Here is a 20,438-nt window from a genome sequence, read left to right as displayed (position 1 = left end):
CTTATACTGGCTACTTCCATGTGTCGCCCACTAAAATGGCTCCTTAGCACGCAATAATTCCAAAACGAAAAGCGATATTCTTCCGATTTTGCAATCATGCCGCTCTCTCCCCACATTGGAAAGGGCGCAAGCCGCTCTCTCCTTAAGTTGGAAGGACATAGGCCCCCGAAAAACCTACCGCGGTTGGGCCATTCGGTCCTTGTGACGGACATTTAAAAAATATTACGTCACAATATAAAGATTATATTGGCATTTAAAACTTGACATACACAATATTTGTGGTTGCAGTCAAATTTTAAATCAAAATCGATAATCAAAAAGGAAGATTCACTAAAACCCGCGTAGAATATGTACAAATTAATAGACAATGTCTAAACACTATTGCCATCCGTCAATGGTATACAATATAATGATTAATGTTGACCGGTTGATACGGTCACAAATACAATGCTCATAAAAATGGTCATAAACAAAGGTCAAAAAAACAAAAACGGAAGAAAGGCTAATGCGATAAGTTTAGTTAATCTTTAAATCCAATTTAAACTTTAAATTCAAATTTAAATTTATATTTCCAAATTAATCAATTTTTAAATTTTTACCTAGTTCTCCATTTTAGTGAAGATACGTACAAGTCACAAAAACAAGTCATAAAACAAAGTTATAAAAATAAAATAGTGGGAAAAAGGCGAATGCGACAAGTTTAATTAATTTTTAAATTCAATACAAATTTTTAAATTTAAATTTAAATTTAAATTTCGAAATCAATCAATTTTTAAAAATTTTTGAGTTCTCTACTATTATCGGAAATGCGTGGTGTAAATCTGCTGTATCACCCTGCAGGTTCAGGCCATTCTTTTGCTATTTCGTCTTGATGAACAGCATTTCAGAGACAAGCCTTTTACTGAGCAAAGTTTCACTTTCTAAAGTTTCAACTTTATTCCAGTCAAATTTAGGATTGGCCTTAAGTCTGTGAATTGTAATAACCGAGAGCTGTGATGTGTTTCTACGTATATGATTTCGGTGGTGCCGCGTGAACAAGTTGTTTATCAGTTACAGATCTTATAAAGGAGTGATTTATCAACTCATTAATTATTGGGGCTGAACGGTTTCTAATAGTGGTTTGTGTCTTAGTCGGAAGTGTTCTAATGTTGTGCTCAATATTCTTGATCATTTCTGTAACTGCTCTTTCATTATTCATTACAGATTAACAAATATTATCACTAAGTTGTAGTTAACCTTGGACATTGTTTTTACGAGAGTGGATAAAAGTAACGTCATGGTTACTCTCGATATTTATTTGAATAAAATGACGAATATTTTGTGCGATGAAAGTACCTACGCAGTTTTAAATAAAAATCCGACGAGGAAATTGATTAATTGCCTGCGTGAGTTGCTGACGAGATGGAAAAATAACAATTATATTTCAGACACAATATACAAACGGTTAAACTATACGGATACGTTTTACTGAGAGTCTATAGATTACCGAAAATTCACAAGCCGAACTGCTCACTCAGAATCATCGTCTCCTCGATCAATATCCTTCATCTCTTAGCCACATTTCTTCATGACATCATTTATAATGCTATTCCCAGAGCACATAGCCACATCTCCAATTGCTTCGAATTGGTTCAAAAACTATTAGACACATACATCAATAGAGATATATAAAAACCTTTTTTTTCTAATAGAAAAAAACAGTTGAAGAAAAACGTGTTTTTTTCATTGAAAAAAAAACAATTTTGTTTTTTGACATTATTTTTACTCCCGACTGCTGCCAACCGCAATTTATATTATATTTTTTAAAATGTTTTTTTAATATTTAGGTGTTGGGCTTTTGTTGGCAGCAGTCGGGAGTGATTTTTAAAAAAAAAAAACGTTTTTTTTAAATTTAATTTTGTTATGTTATTTTTTTCTATTGTTTTTTTGTTATATTATTTTTTTTTAAATATAATTTATTTTTCTTTATATATTTTTTGGTAACATAATAAAAAAAACTAAAGTTCTTATATTTTTCAATTATTTTTTTTTCAGAAGTAATTCTAATGAATTAATCAGACTTTTGCGGTAAATTTCATCAAACTGACATGATTTGGATAATTTTCAATTAGATGTATAACAAAAATTTTTATTATGTGTTACGTCCAGCGGACTCCACGATTCTTTTCTTTCATCGTTAATAGAGATTAGCGGTATCTTAAGAGCGCATTACGCCTTGAAATAAACAAATGGAAACTGAAAGGCGAGACAAACTTTTCGGAAATAAAAATTGAGAGGATATATGATACAAACAGGAAACTAGAGCATATCTGATCTAAGAAATAAGTGACAGGTAGGAAGTTGCGAGTCGCTCTGTAAAATACAGGTGACCCTTAACAATAGATGGGAAACCGCGAGTCGCGCTGTAAAGTACAGGTGACCCTTGGCGACGGAAGAATATCACGAGTCGCTCTGTTAAATACAGGTGACCCTTGATGACAGGTAGGAAGTTGCGAGTCGCTCTGTAAAATACAGGTGACCCTTAACAATAGATGGGAAACCGCGAGTCGCGCTGTAAAGTACAGGTGACCCTTGGCGACGGAAGAATATCACGAGTCGCTCTGTTAAATACAGGTGACCCTTGATGACAGGTAGGAAGTTGCGAGTCGCTCTGTAAAATACAGGTGACCCTTAACAATAGATAGGAAACCGCGAGTTGCGCTGTAAAGTACAGGTGACCCTTGGCGACGGAAGGATGTCACGAGTCGCTCTGTTAAATACAGGTGACCCTTGATGACAGGTAATATAAAGAAAGAGGAGATCCAAGGTAATATTTCAGAGAAGGGGTTAAAAGAACTAAAGAAGAGAAGCCCGAATAGGGAAGTTAGTTAAGATTGAAACGTAAATGATTGAAGTTATTAATTGATTTATTATAATTAATAATCCAAGAATTATTTCAAATGTACAAATGTAAAAGAAAAAGGAAATAGAGTCAAGAACATTCAAAACACTTACTACTTATCGAGTACGTTGGTAACAAAAAAAAAATCAGATAATGGAAGGCTCCTAAGGGCGAGAGGAGTTTATATATTTTTCGCGAATTGAATTTTTTATTCACACCTTCCGATGTTGCTGGGAGGCGTTGCCGTTTAGCATAGGAGGTGTTAGAACCTTAGGTATTGGTGAAGGCTTTTGTTTATAGAATTAGCTTTCGCCCAATGGAGAGTTGTTGCAATTTGAGTGAGAGTTATGCCTTTTCTTATCTACCTAAGATAAAACTTAAGTAGATAATAAAAGGCATAACTCTCACTCAAATTGCAACAACTCTCCATTGGGCGAAAGCTAATTCTATAAACAAAAGCTTTCACCAATACCTAAGGTTCTAACACCTCCTATGCTAAAGGGCAACGCCTCCCAGCAACATCGGAGGACGTGAATAAAAAATTCAATTCGCGAAAAATATTAACAAAAGCAATGGAGAGGAGGAGCAAAGGGCTTAATATACTCCGAACCTTTCCTCGCGGCTCATTGATCAATCAATATTTCTTCATTCAGTTTCAATTCAGTTAGTTCACCTCAGTTCATTAGACAGTTCGGATCTTTACATTTACAGTTCCGTTTAATTACAGTATATTACAGTTTCAGTTCATTAGTCAGTCAGTTAGTTCACACTTATTACAATTATAATTACTTCGACTTCAATCCTTAAAATTTTATACGAACTCTAAGTGTTTCTAACCGCGTTGTTTGGTGCAAAAATTTAGACACTTAGTGCAAATCTAGAAGATCTTGTGCCAAGCGACTGCAGCGACGATTGCGAGCCCGCATTCCAATCACCCAAGTCGAGTCGATTCATCGAAACTCCTCTCGCCTGTAGGAGCCTTCTATTATCTAATTTTTTTTGTTACCAACGCACTCGATAAGTAGTAAGTGTTTTGAATGTTCTTAACTCTATTTCCTTTTTCTTTTACATTTGTACATTTGAAATAATTCTTGGATTATTAATTATAATAAATCAATTAATAACTTCAATCATTTACTTTAAATCTTAACTAACTTCCCTATTCGGGCTTCTCTTCTTTAGTTCTTTTAACTCCTTCTCTGAAATATTACCTTGGATCTCCTCTTTCTTTATATTACCTGTCATCAAGGGTCACCTGTATTTAACAGAGCGACTCGTGGTATTCTTCCGTCGACAAGGGTTACCTGTACTTTACAGCGCGACTCGCGGTTTCCTATCTAATGTTAAGGGTCACCTGTATTTTACAGAGCGACTCGCAACTTCTTACCTGTCATCTAGGGTCACCTGTATTTAACAGAGCGACTCGTCATATTCTTTCGTCGTCAAGGGCCACCTGTACCTTACAGAGCGACTCGCGATTTCTTGTTTGTCACCAGGGATCACCTGCATTCAGCAGAGCGATCCGTGATTTCATTTGTCACATTCAGTCAAACCTTTCCTTCTTTTATTTTTATTATTTTTAATATATACAGGGTGCGGCATTTATAGTGAGGCGGGCATATTTTTCGGAAACCAAGTGAGATATCAAAAAATGTTTCAGACAAAAGTTGCATGGTTTCGAGGGGGCCACATGATAAAAATATGGATTTGACCTTGAGTGACCTTCTCAAGGTGAGGTCAATATGGTCGATGTTTTCTTAAATGGACTTTCCTTAGTGGAAAGACAAAAACGGTCATCGCGAGCTGCTATCAAGTGTTCGCGGAATCGTCGGAATAGGCGGTTACGGAAAGAATTGGCTCGGGCTCAAGCGCACCCTATTAACATTACTGTTAAGGGCGTAGAAAAATCTAATATTAAAATAAAAATCACACACAACACATGCACACCAGACAGTCCTCCCCACGTACCAGTACCAACCCCTCCTCCCGAACCTGGCCCGTCAGGATCCCCAGCACCCTCAACTATCATCCTTAGTGATTCCCCCCTCTCGTCCCCTGTCCATCCAGAATCCTTCCATCCGGACGAACCCGGAAGCTCTTTTGAACAACCACCCGACAGCGAAATTGAGGGCGGACCCCGAGAACAGGATTTTGCCGATTTCTCCGATAACCAGAGCAATTCGGAGAGAGAACCCCGCGACTCCAGAGACGGACCATTTCACCTTGAAGAGGGGTCTAGAGCTTACGAGCAAGGGCTGACCGAGGAGCAATTTCGCTTTTGGGTCCTGGACCGATTTTCTCCCCTGACTCAACCGCTACCTGAAGGAGTATTCTGCATAGGACCGGACCAGGTAGACAACGCAGAGTTACGAGGAGCGTTGGAGAGAGGTCTTCCTGACGCTATCATCCCGTGGTTCGTCCCAGGGCGATTATTCCCTGTCGCCGTTCCCATAGAAATCCTGAGAAGAAGATTTCCCCCTTCCACCGTCCATCTCGAAGAAATTCCCTAACTTCCCTTTATTCCGCCATAAATACAGATTATTATTATTACTACCAAAAAATTTTTGTAGATCCAATCAGAACTATTAGATTAATATTAGACTGTTCCCGCACCGCTCTGATTGATGACCTCCGTACTTATGTAACGCACTGACTTTCCTTTCATTCGAGTCTGGACGTAACATATGCATCTAATTGAAAATTATCCGAATTATATCGTGTTTGATATCATTTTAACCGCAAAAATTTCATTAATCCTTTAAAATTGTTTTTAGAAAGATAAAATAAAAAATAAAAGAATTGATTTTCAGTTTATAAGATGCTTATATTCGTGAATTGCGAATGGATAGAGAAAGCCGATTGTAAGAAACTTCGGTAATCTTAGATGATAGGTCATCTCGCTCGCTCTCGTTCTTTCTTTTTCTCGAGTATCCCGGGATTGCTCGGGAAAATAAGCGGGCATGGCGCGAAACGCTTATGTTTCACTAGTAACTGCCGATTTGTTAACATTTACGTGGTAACTTCTGTATATTCCTCATTCCTCAGTATATTCCAGTATGCCGAAGCGTGAAGGTTCGGGGCGTAAGCCTGTAGAAGTTAGTTGTTTATTTAAAGATATTCAAAGTACTGGAAAAGTATCTCGAGTTAAATGTACTTTATGTAGTAAAGAACTTGTAAAAAATGGTTCACGTATGAAAGAGCATGTGAAAATATGTATGATATGTCCTAAAAGTGTGAAATAAAAATATGTGAAAAGTAATAGTGACTCGGAATTTTCAGTTTCTTCAGAAGTTTCCATAGATTGTATCTCAGATGCAGATTCGAGTACTTCAAGTTCAAATATGCCCAGTAAAAAACAAATATTATCATTTGTTGATAACATGCAGCCAGCTGATCAAAATCAAGCAAAAGAATTGTCGGCTAGAGCTATTTTTGCTAGTGGTGCTCTTTTAAGTATTGTAGAAAACACTTATTGGTCAAAGTTTTTCAAATTCATGCGGCCTGCATTTGAAATACCAACCCCGATGAATTTTCTGGATCTCTTTTGCTGAAAGAGAGAGAGAGAGAATATGAAAAAATTAATTTTTTAGTGGAAGAACAAATTGCGGCTGCAGAATCAGTTGCTCTAATATGTGATGGTTGGAGCAATCTCAGAAACGATTCGATTATTAATTTTGTCGTTACCACACCATTGCCTTTATTATATAAAATTGTAACAACGGGAAAAGAATCACATACCAGTGAATATATTGCCAGAGAAATAAATTCAGTAATTGAAAAAATTAGTCCACAGAAAGTTTTTGAACTTATTACGGATAACGCAATGAACATGAAAGTTGCATGGAATATTTTAAAACAAGAGAATGAAACCACCAATCTTTTTACGTATGGGTGTTTTGCTCATTCACTGAACTTATTATTCAGTGATATCAAAAAATTGCCAATGTTAAAAACATTTTTAGTTGAAGTTATAACAATTATAAAATGCTTCAAACAATCACATATATTTTTGGCGACATTTAAAGAAAAACAGAAAGATACTAAAATTCTTTTGAAACTATGTGTTGAGACAAGATGGGGTTCAATAGTTTCTTGCTTAGAAAGTGTACAAATAAATAAGTACGCAATTCAATCATTAGCTAATGATAAAAGTTTGCAAAATATTATTAACAAAAAACATTCTATTTTTAAAAAAATGCTCTTAATGAGTCTTTTTGGAATAAAGTAAAATGTTTTATTGATTTGCTCAAGCCAATAGCAACTGCCATTAAATTTATAGAGAGTGATCAACCTAGAATTTCTTCAGTTATTGGAATTTTCCGAAATATTAAAAATCATATGGATAGAACTTTACCTTCCTGTCCTTTGTCTAAGAATGAAAAAATGACAGCGAGAGAAAAAATTGCCAAGAGAGAGGAGTTTGCTATTTGCGACGTTCATAAAATATGCAATCTTCTAGATCCGAAAAAATATGATTATGATCTGACGCCGAATGAACAAGTAAGTACACAAAAAATTGTAATAATAAAATATTTATTTACATTTTGTGTACATTTATTATTATTATTATTTATATACATTTTCTATTACTCGAGACACAACAAAAAAAATTTATTCTTTTATGAAATGTCGCAAATTTATGAAACTATTATCAATATTTAGGAAATATCAATTTTGATTTTTTTTTTATTTTCGGACTGAAACTATACAGATGATTTTTGATTCAGCAAAAAAGATACCAGATTTGGATGAAAACAAAGCTTTTTGTGATCTGGCCAACTTTCAAAGAAGAATTTTTTAACCAACAGTTTCTTTGGCAAATTGTTGATCAAATTTCATCAATAGCATGGTGGAATGGTTTGTGCAAAAACACATAGCTTTCAAAAATACCTGTACGATTTTTTAAATTACCCGCCACTTCAGCTGCCTGCGAAAGAAACTTCAGTACATATAGTGCAATATAGTTCCAAAAGAAAACACTTCCAAAAGAAATAGACTAACAAATGACAGGGTGGCAAAAATTGTTTATATCGCACACAATTTAAAGTTGCAAAAAGTTCACAATCACAACACTTTATTACTCCTAGCATCAGCAATAAAGAACCTGAAATTTGTGAGACAGTATCGGAAGCCAGAGCAAATAAAACTAGTTTAGATGATGAGACCAATGAGCACGAAATTTCAGATACTTCTATAATGAATTTCGAGGATTCAGAGGATGAAAATTATGATTAAAGTATTATTTACAATATTATTAAAAATATTAACTAAAGTGCATTTTTAAAAATTACGAACTGTATCTTTCTATCTCAATAAATACAATTTATTCAAATTTAATTATGATTTGTTTTTGGAGAATTTACCTAATTAAAAATAGTAATTACATAACTATATAGCCAATTGGAATGCGAGCTACATTTAAAATAATAATGGTTAATTTTCAATTCTATCTAAAAAGTTAAAAATAATGAAAAATCAATTTGCAGTAATCAAAATATAAATATATTAAATATCTGAAAAAAATAAAATTTTGAAAAAAACAAGGCTTGTTTTTTATTATAAAAAAACAGTTTTTTTATGAAAAAAAATATTTTGTTTTTTTCTATTTACATCTCTATACGTCAATAACCAATTTAAATTATTGTCATTGGATATCGTTTCTCTTTTTACGAACATTCTATAAACTTAACTTTGGATAGTATTTTGGAGAGTTGATGTTTCATCGAGGAAAAATGTAATATCCCTCGAGATGACGGCGATTCAATTCGTACTTAATTCAACATATTTCACTTTGAACGAAAAAATACCTAACCAACAAACATTCGAAGCTCCCATGGGCTCTCCCCTGTCCCCTATCATTGCGGATATCACTTTGCAAGACTTAGAAAACAGAGCAGTTTGCATTCCTTTCAATTTGCCTTTTTATTATAGGTAAGTGGATGATTTAGCTTTGGCAATTCCTTCCTCTATGTTTACTGAGGTCTTAACTCTCTTCAATTTGTTTCATCCGAGGCTACAGTTTACTATGAACGAAGGAGTGGACAACAACTCAATTTTATAGACGTCACGATAATTGTAAATAATAATGTAATAGAATTCGGCTGGTTAGGTATCATAAATCCACTTTGTCTGGGAGATACTTGAATTATAAATCTAATTATCCACTATGCCATAAGAAAGGAACAATCATTGGCTTGATGGATTGGATCTTTTTATTGTCACACCCGAGAATTCACCAGAAAAACTTTAAATTGATAATTGACTTCCTCCTAGATAATAGTTATCACCTGGCTTACATTTTCAGTACCATTCGTGAACGTATAAAGTTCTTATTTACAAAATATCAACCGAGAGCTGTGACCAGAGAAAACGACCAACCGAGGGAATCGCATTCACTCTCTCTTTATGGTACCTTATATTCCAATCTTTTTAAACGATTTAAACAAGTTTTTTGCGACCTTGACACGAGATTATCATATGCTCACTTTGACAAACTTTGTGGATTTGTCAAGGTACAAAAGGACTCAATCTTTAAGGATTCACGCAACAACTTATAAGAAGAAGTCGCAGTTGACTCTTCACCGATTTTGATCTCCTTTTTTGTGGTGAATCTATATTGAATATAGTTAAGTCCTGTAAGAGCTTTTCGTCCAATGCGCCTTGTAAGTAATATTTTTTTATACTTGAAATTTGGAGAAATTCTAATGTACGTTGTAAAAAAAGACACGTTATCGAGCAGTGCCGTATCAGGTGCTACCCAGGGAGTAAGCGCAAGAACAATAAGAACCAGAACCCAGGTTCAAAACTTGCGCTGTCAACATTTCGTTTCTTATTTTTATTTTTTTTGAGGTAAATAAAATAAAGGCAAACGCTCGGTCTAGATATACTATGTCTATGGGGGGTGCAAGGGGGGCCTTTGGCCCCCTTTGCACCCCCCGTATGTGTGTGTGTGTGTGAATACGCGCGCGTGCTTCCTGTCTACGCATGTACTTTGGTATATTTCAAACTTTTTTTGTTAATAACTTTTTAATAAGCAACGAGCGACGAGCGAAGTGAGGTTCCACATGGGTTTACAACTTTCCACGCGACGCGAGGTTCAACGCAAACCAATGTGTTTAGTTCTTTGATAGTGGAGCCCCCCCGTAGGGGGGCGGAACCTCCCTGCCGAAAATGGTCGATTAAAACGGATTTAAAAAAATGTAATTTAATCGTCGCTCGTTGCTTATTAAAAAGTTATTAACAAAAAAAGTTTGAAATATACCAAAGTACATGCACGGACAGGAAGCACGCGCGCGCGCGCGCGCACACACACAACCACACCCACGGGGGGGGTGCATAGACATAATATATCTAGACCGAGTGTTGAGGAGTGGGGGCCGATGCCCACGTAGAAAAGGACATATTCTGTTTCGTGCCCCTTGCGTTCTCTCTCGCTCGCACGTAGCATGACGAAAGAGAGCGCTATCTCCACTATCAAAGAACTAAACACATTGGTTTGCGTTGAACCTCGCGTCGCGTGGAAAGTTGTAAACCCATGTGGAACCTCACTTCGCATTAAAAAGTGTATGCATAAAACAGTGAGTTTCGCCCCCCCCCCCTCGGGGGGCTCCACTTCCGGAAGAAATAACTTAACATGACGACTGCCATATAAACAACATATAGTGAGTAACGAATTATCTCGCAGAATTTTTATTTAAAAGAATACACAATTTTGACGAGCGCATTCAGGCTTTTTTTGAAATAATGAGTTCTATGTATCCATTAGATCGTTTAAATACTGATTAAAATTCTCATTTCTTCATACTCGTCGACTATTTCTTATATCAAATTCCTGTGTCCATTCATGTATTTATTTATTCCAGACATTTAATAAATAATATTTTAATTAATAACTTTCTAATAAAAAACGAGCGACGGCTAAACCCTTCTGAAGGTCACTCAGGAGGGTGACCTTGATAACATATGTCAAGGTCAAGGTTATCGGGGCTGCATCCCCTAAACGTCACTTTTACCCTTCTTACGTCCAGCGGACTCCACGATTCTTTTCTTTCATCGTGAATAGAGATTAGCGGTATCTTAAGAGCGCACTACGTCTAGAAATAAACAAATGGGGAAACTGAAAGGCGAGACAAACTTTTTGAAAACAAAAATTGAGAGGATAGATGATATAAAAAGGAAACTAGAGCAGATCTGATCTAAGAAGATAAGCAAATTAATCAGTAATTATTAACCATTAGAAGCTCGGGTGACAAATTCTCTTACGAATCTAAACTATGCTTGACAGCTCTTGTAATAAACAATTTCGATACCAGGAATCCAAACGAAAAACGAAACGGACGGTAAAAATGATACCACGTGTGCTCGCCTGACAGATCTCCGTTACGCGATATCTACGTTAAGATATATATATATATTATAAGGATAAATACGTAAACTTCCCTTTTTCTTTTCTCCCTTTCTGGATCTAAGAGCTTTTCATTTCATCAAACGAAGAAAAACTCCAAGAATTGTTTCTCAAATTAACATTACTGTCAACTCTCCATTGGGCGAAACCTAATTCTATAAACAAAAGCCTTCATCAATATCTAAGGTTCTAACATCTTCTATGCTAAAGGCAACGCCCCCAGCAACATCGGAGGGCGTGATTAAAAAATTCAATACGTGAAAAAATATTAACAAAGCGAATGGAGAGGAGGAGCAAAAGGCTTAATATACTCCGAACCATTCCTCGCGGAGGCATTACAGTTCATTAGTCAGTACAGTTCATTTTTTTTCAGTTCATTACAATTCATAGTTCACACTTCAATTCATTTCTCGATTTTTGCTAGTTCTCCATAATTACTTCGACTTCAATTTTAAATTTTCATGCCAATTCTAAGTGTCTCGAAACCGCGTTGTTTGGTGCAAGTTAGAAAAATTTAGACATTCAGTGCAAATACACGCACACCAGACAGTCCTCCTCACGTACCAGAATCAACCCCTTCTCCCGAACCTGGCCCCTCAGGATCCCCAGCACCCTCAACTATCATCCTTAGTCATTCCCCCCTTTCGTCTCCTCTCCATCCAGGATCCTTCTATCCTGACGAACCCGGAAGCAGTGATGCCAGAATGCCCACGCTAGCAACACGCAACCGTAGTGGAGGGGATACGCACACAAGCGAAAACCGTGTACATGTAATGCGCAGAACGCTCACATGATGTATCAGAAATATGAACACACAAATATATACTTACTCAGAATAGCTTTTTATAAAGATTAGAAGTATGGGGGAGAAGAATGGGCGCTTGGGCTGCATGCAATATCTGGCTGCGACACTATCTCCTGTCTTTATTTAAAAGGAAAAAGTAAAATAATAAAATTATTTGAAATAAATGAAAAATTCCAGCAGGCTGCAGAGGCTTTTAAAATACAAAATCAAATGTACGAAACAATTTTTTGTAATGGTATTACATGTCTTTTATCGATCTATGGTGCTTCAAATAAAGTATCATGCATCGATGAGTTTCGATACACTTGCTTCACGAAAGCTATCGGTAAAAGAAAGGCTGTTAATTTAGCGTGTATACCGCCTACATCAGATGCAGCTCGACAGCACTTGTATAGAGTGTATTTACAAGTACAAAAATGGCTTTTTGATATAAATCTTCCGGTTACAAACTGGGACTGGAAAATGAAAGAGACATTCGAGCCATTAAAAATGCATAAGCCACCTGCACCGGAAACCTTATTAAATATAATTTTCTGTAATTGCAAAATGGGTTGTGAAAAAGGATGTACTTTCAGAAAATCAGGATTATTCTGCAGTTCTGTATGCGGATATTGCCAAATACAAAATTGCACAAATATAATGGTTCCAGAGATAGAAGAGCAGAATGAAGAACTGCAAGAATAAGAAAATATATAAATTTATACTTTGTTTTTATTTTACATTCATCGACAAGTTAATTTTACTTATTTATTGTATATTATGTATTTCATTTTTTTGTTATATTTGACCCACAATGTGATTTTGTGATTAGTTCATATTTTAATTTTCTTTTGACTTCAGTTTGTCCATCTCCATATTATATAAAAGTATATTATATATAAATTTACGCAAAATTTTTTATAAAATTAGGTTTTCTTAAAATATAGAAGTACATTTTTGTAAAATAGAACTGTTTTTTGTGACGATTAGTTATTTCTCTCTACTCTTGGTCCCAAGCGCCCTCTCTTCTCCCCTCTACTCCTAATTAATTATAATAAATCAATCAGTAACTTCAATCATTTACGTTTCAATCTTAACTTACTTTTCTACTCGGCCTTCTCTCCTTTAGTCCTTCTAACCCCTTCTCTAGAATATTACCTTGGATCTTATATTACTTGTCACCAAGGATCACTTGCATTTAGCAGAGCGACTCGTGATTTTCCTTCGTCGCCAAGGGTCACCTGTATTTAACAGAGCGACTCGCGATTTCCTATCTGTCACCAAGGGTCACCTGCATTTAGCAGAGCGACTCGTGATTTTCCTTCGTCGCCAAGGGTCACCTGTATTTAACAGAGCGACTCGCGATTTCTTGTTTGTTGTTAAGGGTCACCTGTGTTTTATAGAGCGACTCGCAACTTCCTGTTTGTCACCAGGGGTCACCTGCATTTAGCAGAGCGAGCAGTGATTTCATTTGTTATATCTCCCGTCTTCTATGTCATTCAGAAAAGAAACCTTATTAAATATAATTTTCTGTAATTGCAAAATGGGTTGTGAAAAAAGATGTACTTGCAGAAAATCAGGATTATTCTACAGTTCTGTTTGCGGATATTGCCAAATACAAAATTGCACAAATATAATGGTTCCAGAGATAGAAGAGCAGAATGAAGAACTGCAAGAATAAGAAAATATATAAATTTATAATTCGTTTTTATTTTACATTCACCGACAAGTTAATTTTACATATTTATTGTATATTATGTATCTCATTTCTTTGTTATATTTGACCCACAATGTGATTTTGTGACTAGTTCATATTTTAATTTTCTTTTGACTTCAGTTTGTCCATTTCCATATTATATAAAAGTATATTATATATAAATTTACGCAAAATTTTTTATAAAATTAGGTTTTCTTAAAATATAGAAGTACATTTTTGTAAAATAGAACTGTTTTTTGTGACGATTAGTTATTTCTCTCTACTCTTGGTCCCAAGCGCCCTCTCTTCTCCCCTCTACTCCTAATTTTTATAAAAAACTATTCTGAGTAAGTATATATTTATGTGTTCATATTTCTGATACATCATGTCAATGCCGATCAGAATCAGTACAAATTTAAACAGGTTTTTCGCGATAACTCGCATATTTACAAAATAAATGAAAATTCAAAAAAATGACAAAATATAGGGATGTGAAACCTAAAAGTAGACATTCCAAGCTTTCAATTGCTTTTTAAAAAACTTTTTTAGCATAATTTTTTGCAAATTTATAACGATTTCAAGTTTAACGTTTCATCAAAAATTTTGAATATTACTGAAAATGTCAGTAGCTTGATTTTAAAGAAAAAAAATTTTGTAATTTTTTTCCTTTCGTAGGGTCAAAGTATGAAGTATATACTGTAATATCCTGCAGGCGTTTTTTTTAACGATTTGGAAGCTACTTGTAGCTGATTTTATGAAAGAAGGCAAAAATGACATGTAACATTTTGTTTAAACCATCGTAGAATTTTAAAAAATTGTCGTACGATAACAAAACAGATTGCATTAAAAAGCTGAAACCTTCAGCTTTTCAACGATTCTTTGCTCATTTCTGTACGATGATTCATTCAAAAGTTATGACACTTTCTGTGCCCGCGTGCGACGCTTCAATCCACGTGACGTCTGTCGGCACGCTCCGTAAATTCACCAAAAATCGTATATCTTGCATAAATTCTTACGTGAAAAGTATTGCTCGTACGAAAAAAACTTATAGAATATTTCTTGTGCAAAATTGTCCACTCTTTAATTTTCTACTCCTGTGTTTTTTTGGTAAAATTGATATTTAACGAGATATTTGCAGAAAAACGGAATTTAAGCCCTATTTGTATAATTATTTTTCTTAGTGGCCATTGTACAATGGTATACTTTTTATCCCCTTCAATCTTATGCAAAAACGAAGGTCTGTGCCAAAATTCAGCTGGCTAACATTTTTTCCAAGGTCAAACCCTAAAGTGATTGTACTATATCCCGCCGTCTCACTCTCCGCAAGCGCTATCTCTCTCGCGGTGCCCCCACGCGGTACCAACCCCACCGCCGGACCGACGGCGCACAGCGGGGGACGCCGGCCGGGTATATAAGGTCACCCGGCCGAGATATCGAGACCAAAACCCATCTTGCGATCCGTTCCTTAACACCGATCTGCTAACTTCTCGGGGCTAAGGTTTCGCTTAGCTCTGCCGGGTTTCACCGGCTCTCTCTACCTTCGGGGCTGAGGTTTCGCTTAGCTCTGCCGGGTTTTGCTGGCTCCTAACACCAGTCCGGGCTGAGGTTTCGCTCAGCTCCGCCGGGTTTTGCCGGTTTCCGTTGCCGAGGCAGGGTCCGACATGACATTCGGTCCTGCCCGCAATACCTGATCACCCAGCCTGACCCTAATTCATAAGCCGTTTATGCATGCCGCGCCGTAGACCTAAAGCGGAGAGCACACACTTTTGTATAAGCGCATAATCATAAGCATGAGGAAATTGATTGGTCCATTTCCTTATGCATAAAGAAATTGACCAATCAAATTCCTTATGCTTATGATTATGCGCTTATGCAAAAGTGTGTGCTCCCCGCTTAACGCTCTAGCCTAGTGTGCACGTCATAGCCAGTAAGCCGTAGTAATAAGTCCACTAGTCGTAGACGCACCGTAGAAAGTAAGCTAGTCGTAAGCCCGCTTGTAATATACGCGTCGTAGCCAGTAAGCCGTAGTCATAAGTCCGCTAGTCGTAACCGCGCCGTAGGAAGTAAGCTAGCCATAAGCCCACTTGTAATATACGCGCTGTAGACATTAAGTCTCCGCTAAACTGCGCCGTCCGAGGCACTCCGCACCGTGAAGCCAGCTTGTCGCCTGCCGCACGCTGACTATAATCGCTTGGCCCTGCACGCCACTTTGCTTGTATATAATACTTTCTGAATAAACCAGTATTTCTACCTAACACGTGTTCTCGCAAGTTTGAGTCTTCCCTTTCCTCGAACCCGGACACCGACGAACCGATCCGAGCGTCGAGGTAACCGCGTTACAAATTTAAAGATTAACTAAACTTGTCGCATTAGCCTTTCTCCCGTTTTTATTTTTTTGACTTTTGTTTATGACCATTTTTATGACCATTGTTTTTGTGACCGTATCACCGGTCAACATTAGTCATTATATTGTATACCACGGACATTGTATACGACGGATATGTGGCGACATGTGGCGATGGCGTTTAGACGTTGTCCACTAATTTGTACAAATATTCAAGTTTTAAAATACTAATGTAATCTTTATATATTTATATCTATGCTAAAGACCAAAAAATGGTACGAAATATATCTAATACACATATATATTTTTAATACACATTTATTACTAAAATTTAACAATAATAAGCGCACCAATACCCGTGCTTTGCTCTAATTTGTCAGTTTTTTATAATATAATCATCATTATATTGTAAATCATCGATGGATATACATGTGGCGATGGCGTTTAGATGTTGTCCATTGATTTGTACAGACTCTACGCGGTTTTTAGTGAGTCTTCTTTTCTGATTATCGATTTTAATTTAAAATTTGACTGCAATCATAAATGTTGTGTATGTCAAATTTTAAAATATCGATTAATCTTTTTATATTTGAAGATGGACTAAAAAACAATCCAAACATACATTTTTAATACACATTTATTATTGAAATTTAACACTAATAAGTTTTTGCATTAATACCAGCGCCTTGGCTTTTATTCGTCAATTTTTCACTTAATAATATAATAGCACACACATTTATATTTTTTTAATACCATCTGTAAAAACAATTTTGGTTAATATAAACTCTTAAAAATTAGAGGAACACCTAATTTTTTTTTAAATAGGCAAAACTCAGCCACCTGTAATATCGTTAAAAAATGAACGAAATTTAAATCTGAAAAAAAATGGGTTTGGCTTAAAATCTCTACTTTTAAAAGTTCATCATTGTTTCTAAATTTCTATAAGTTTGGGAGAATTTTTATATATAGAAAACTACGAGCTGGACAAAATAGAAAATTTTCTTTTCTTTTCTTCTTTGTAGATCTGTCACGTGTCCCAAAAAAATATGCAACAATTTTCGACTTTCTAATGTGAAAGCTTGAAGTTTTCTCTACAAATTTTTTTTTTTTTCTAAGATTTTCCTAAGAATTTTTGTAAAGAATTGTGCTTTTTTAGCTCTGAAGAGATTTTATTTTTGTAAAGGACTTTAATTGTGATCCGAGAAAAAGATATACTGGACGCTTTTTTTACATCTTTGATGTCTTTTTTAAATACATACTTTCATCGTAGATCATCACATCCACGAGTGCTCCTAACTGGATGTGATAAACATGAGCACAAGTACATGGCTCTGTGCATGTAGATGGCACGAAAGGATCTCCACACATAAATTGATATCCGTTATTTTGTGAAATAAGAGGTGCTGATGGATTTTTATATGAAATATTGGCAACCAAGCTGTCTAAATGAGATCCGGTTGGTGAAACTAAAAAGTTAAAATTTGACATCCTCCTTTATTATAGGATATAGAATGGGATTAAAAGATAATTTTTTCAAATTTATTGGTAATCTTATTTTGCACATTTATGAAGAATTTTGATGTTTTCAAAATGGATCAATGGATATTGCTAAATAATGAAAGTTAAATATATACAAATTGTGTGTATTCAAATTCTTGAAAAATAAATTGGTTGAAAACTTACACTATTTATTTATATTAAGAAAAATATTTTTCTAAATAACACCTAGTTTTTATAAAATGCAAAATAAAGTTACCAGCAAATCTGAACAATATTTAAACTTTTTAAATGTATCAATAGTACATGAAAAAGCCAAATGTTCAAATTTGTATTTGAATTAGAGGTAACTATTTATTTTAAATTCAACACTTTGTTTAAAGTTCAAATTTTTGTTCATGAGCAAGATACTTACCTTTTTATTGCCTTTCTTAATAAGAAAGAACGGAATATAAAAAAATAAATATAGAGAGGGGAGGTTATACATATATTATCATATTATGCACTGCGATCAGTATCGCATTAAAGATATCGTCAGGAAGAATTAAGCTAGCTTAAACGATTCCAAATGCACTAACAGTCTTCTCTGTTTGATGAATTTTGGCAAGTTCGCTAATTATTAAGTAATTAATTGAGTATTAAGTGAATGGCAAAAATTCAATCAGGTAACTGAAGAATGCATAAATCAAGCAGAAAAATACGTATGTACAATGATATTTCTGCAAAAAATTTAGTAATATATTTCTATTTGTACTGCACGTTGCATGAGAAGATTAATTCAATTTTTTTTAAATTATTATTATACAAACTAATCATTCTAGAAATAATATGCTGTAACATGCTTTTATAAGATTGTACTGTTATATATGTTTATACTATACAGGGTGTTCCAGGAGGAAAGGTCAATATTCTGGGAGGTGATCGTATCGGTCATTTTAAGCAAAAATGTTCATATGAATATATGTCCTATTACCCACGGTTTCCGAGATAGAGCGACTTGAATGTACAGTTGCAAAATTACTGACAAGAAAGAAATACTACGTACTATTTCTAATATTTATTGTTCAAGTGATACATTTTTTACAGATTATAATAAATTTTCAAAAATTCCACCGTTAACATCAATGCATTTTTCATCTGTTGTGTGAACATGGCGTGTTGCTCGTCTGAGTACATCGTGACGTTCCTTTATGCGGGCACTAGCATCCATTATTTGAGCGAGCAGTTTGTCTCGTGTATTCACTTTTCTTCTGTACACTTCACTGTACAGGTTCACGGATGAAGGTTGAAGTGTACAGAAGAAAAGTGAATACACAAGATGTACATTCAAGTCGCTCTATCTCGGAAACCGTGGGGAATAGGACATATATTTATATGAACATTTTTGCTTAAAATGACCGATACGATCACCTCCCAGAATATTGACCTTTCCTCCTGAAACACCCTGTATATTTAGCATAAGACACTATCGCGTTTATTAATAAAAATGTGTCCAATACAAAGAAGCGAGTTTTGCTTACAAAACAGCATTATTTATCTATACTGTATTGCCAATCTTGTCGATAATCTCAATTATCTATAAACTATATATTAAATAATAATTTAAAATATATAAAAATATACGATTGTGCACAAGCATTAACTCGTGGAAAGATGCTTAACTTTTAAATATTTTTATAATTATTAATTATGAGCAAAAGAAAATCAGACAAATTGAAAACACTGTCATTATTATATTTGGTTATTGAAAGTATCGTCATTATTTATATTTGGTTATAATTAAAGAAGTCTAATTCTTTTACTATACAGGGTGTCCTGCATAGTATTAGTAGTGTAATTCTGTTAAATAACTTAAATTATAAATTTATAATCTTTTACTTGTTACTTATAATTTAAAATTTATAGGTAATTATTCAGAATCACGGCTCCACCTGCAACTGGGCTAATTTTTTTACGGACTTTTTATGTTTAGAAAGAAATATAAATAACCATTTTTAGTTGGGGGAGGCCCAAAAAAAAGTTATAGACCAAAAAAGGGTAATTATGGTAATTATTTCGAATAAGGCTATTTCTGAATTTTGACAAATATGATCGGATCTCTCGGAAAAACTCTTTGTTGTGACTTCAACAGTGATAATCAGTTGGGGAAGCACGTCCCCCCATCATCCCTACCCCCCCCAAAAAAACCGAAAAACCCCAAAAATTACCAAAGCAAAGCAAGGTCCACCCCACAACCCAAACCAAATTTTAGTTTTAAATCAGAAATAAGTTTGGGTTAGGTTATATCCTCCGGTTATATCTCCTGGAGCCCCCCCGCCGTAGGGGAGGCGGAACTCACTGTTTTATGCATACACTTTTTAAAGCAAAGTGAGATTCTACATGGGTTGTACATGAGTTGAATCTCGCTTTGCGTGAAAAGTTGTAAACCCATGTGGAATTTCACTTCTCATTAAAAAGTATATGCATAAAACAGTGGGTTCCGCCCCCTCTACGGCGGGGCTCCACTTCCAAAAAAAAAACCTAAACCAAACCTATTTCTAATTTAATTTTTCTCTATCTTTAAAATATAAGCTTCGTAATCCATGCCGACTGCCATATAAACAACATATAGTGAGTAACATACTAAGTAAGAATATCAAAAGAAATCAAAACAAATCAGTGTTTGGGAATGTAATAAATGTTTGTATATAACACGTATCTACATCACCAGTCTCAGTATGTCATATAGTCGTGTATCAGTCAGTTGGATAATTTCAAGATTTCCTTAATTTTCAACATGCATTTGCACGAATTTATCAATTTGACATACAATTTTGATTCTTTGTCGAATTC

At 35.0% G+C, this 20,438-nt stretch overlaps 1 protein-coding gene across 2 annotated transcripts in view; it reads right to left on the bottom strand.

The window, feature by feature from the left end:
- The window catches only part of LOC115243914 (laccase-22-like), a 31,923-nt gene extending 14,322 nt beyond the window's left edge, over positions 1-17,601 (bottom strand). The window contains exon 1 of one of the 2 annotated variants that reach the window (XM_029821219.1): positions 17,369-17,601. In XM_029821219.1, the coding sequence (XP_029677079.1) occupies positions 17,369-17,597 (229 nt within the window). In that variant the 5' untranslated portion in view covers positions 17,598-17,601. The remainder of the gene's footprint in view (positions 1-17,368) is intronic. The other variant, XM_029821218.1, reaches the window with a different exon arrangement.
- Positions 17,602-20,438: the final 2,837 nt, after the last annotated feature.

This window comes from Formica exsecta, unplaced genomic scaffold (genome assembly GCF_003651465.1).
Source record: "Formica exsecta isolate Colony F162 unplaced genomic scaffold, ASM365146v1 scaffold75, whole genome shotgun sequence".
Taxonomy (NCBI): domain Eukaryota; kingdom Metazoa; phylum Arthropoda; class Insecta; order Hymenoptera; family Formicidae; genus Formica; species Formica exsecta.
This window is presented reverse-complemented; position numbering and strand designations above follow the sequence as displayed.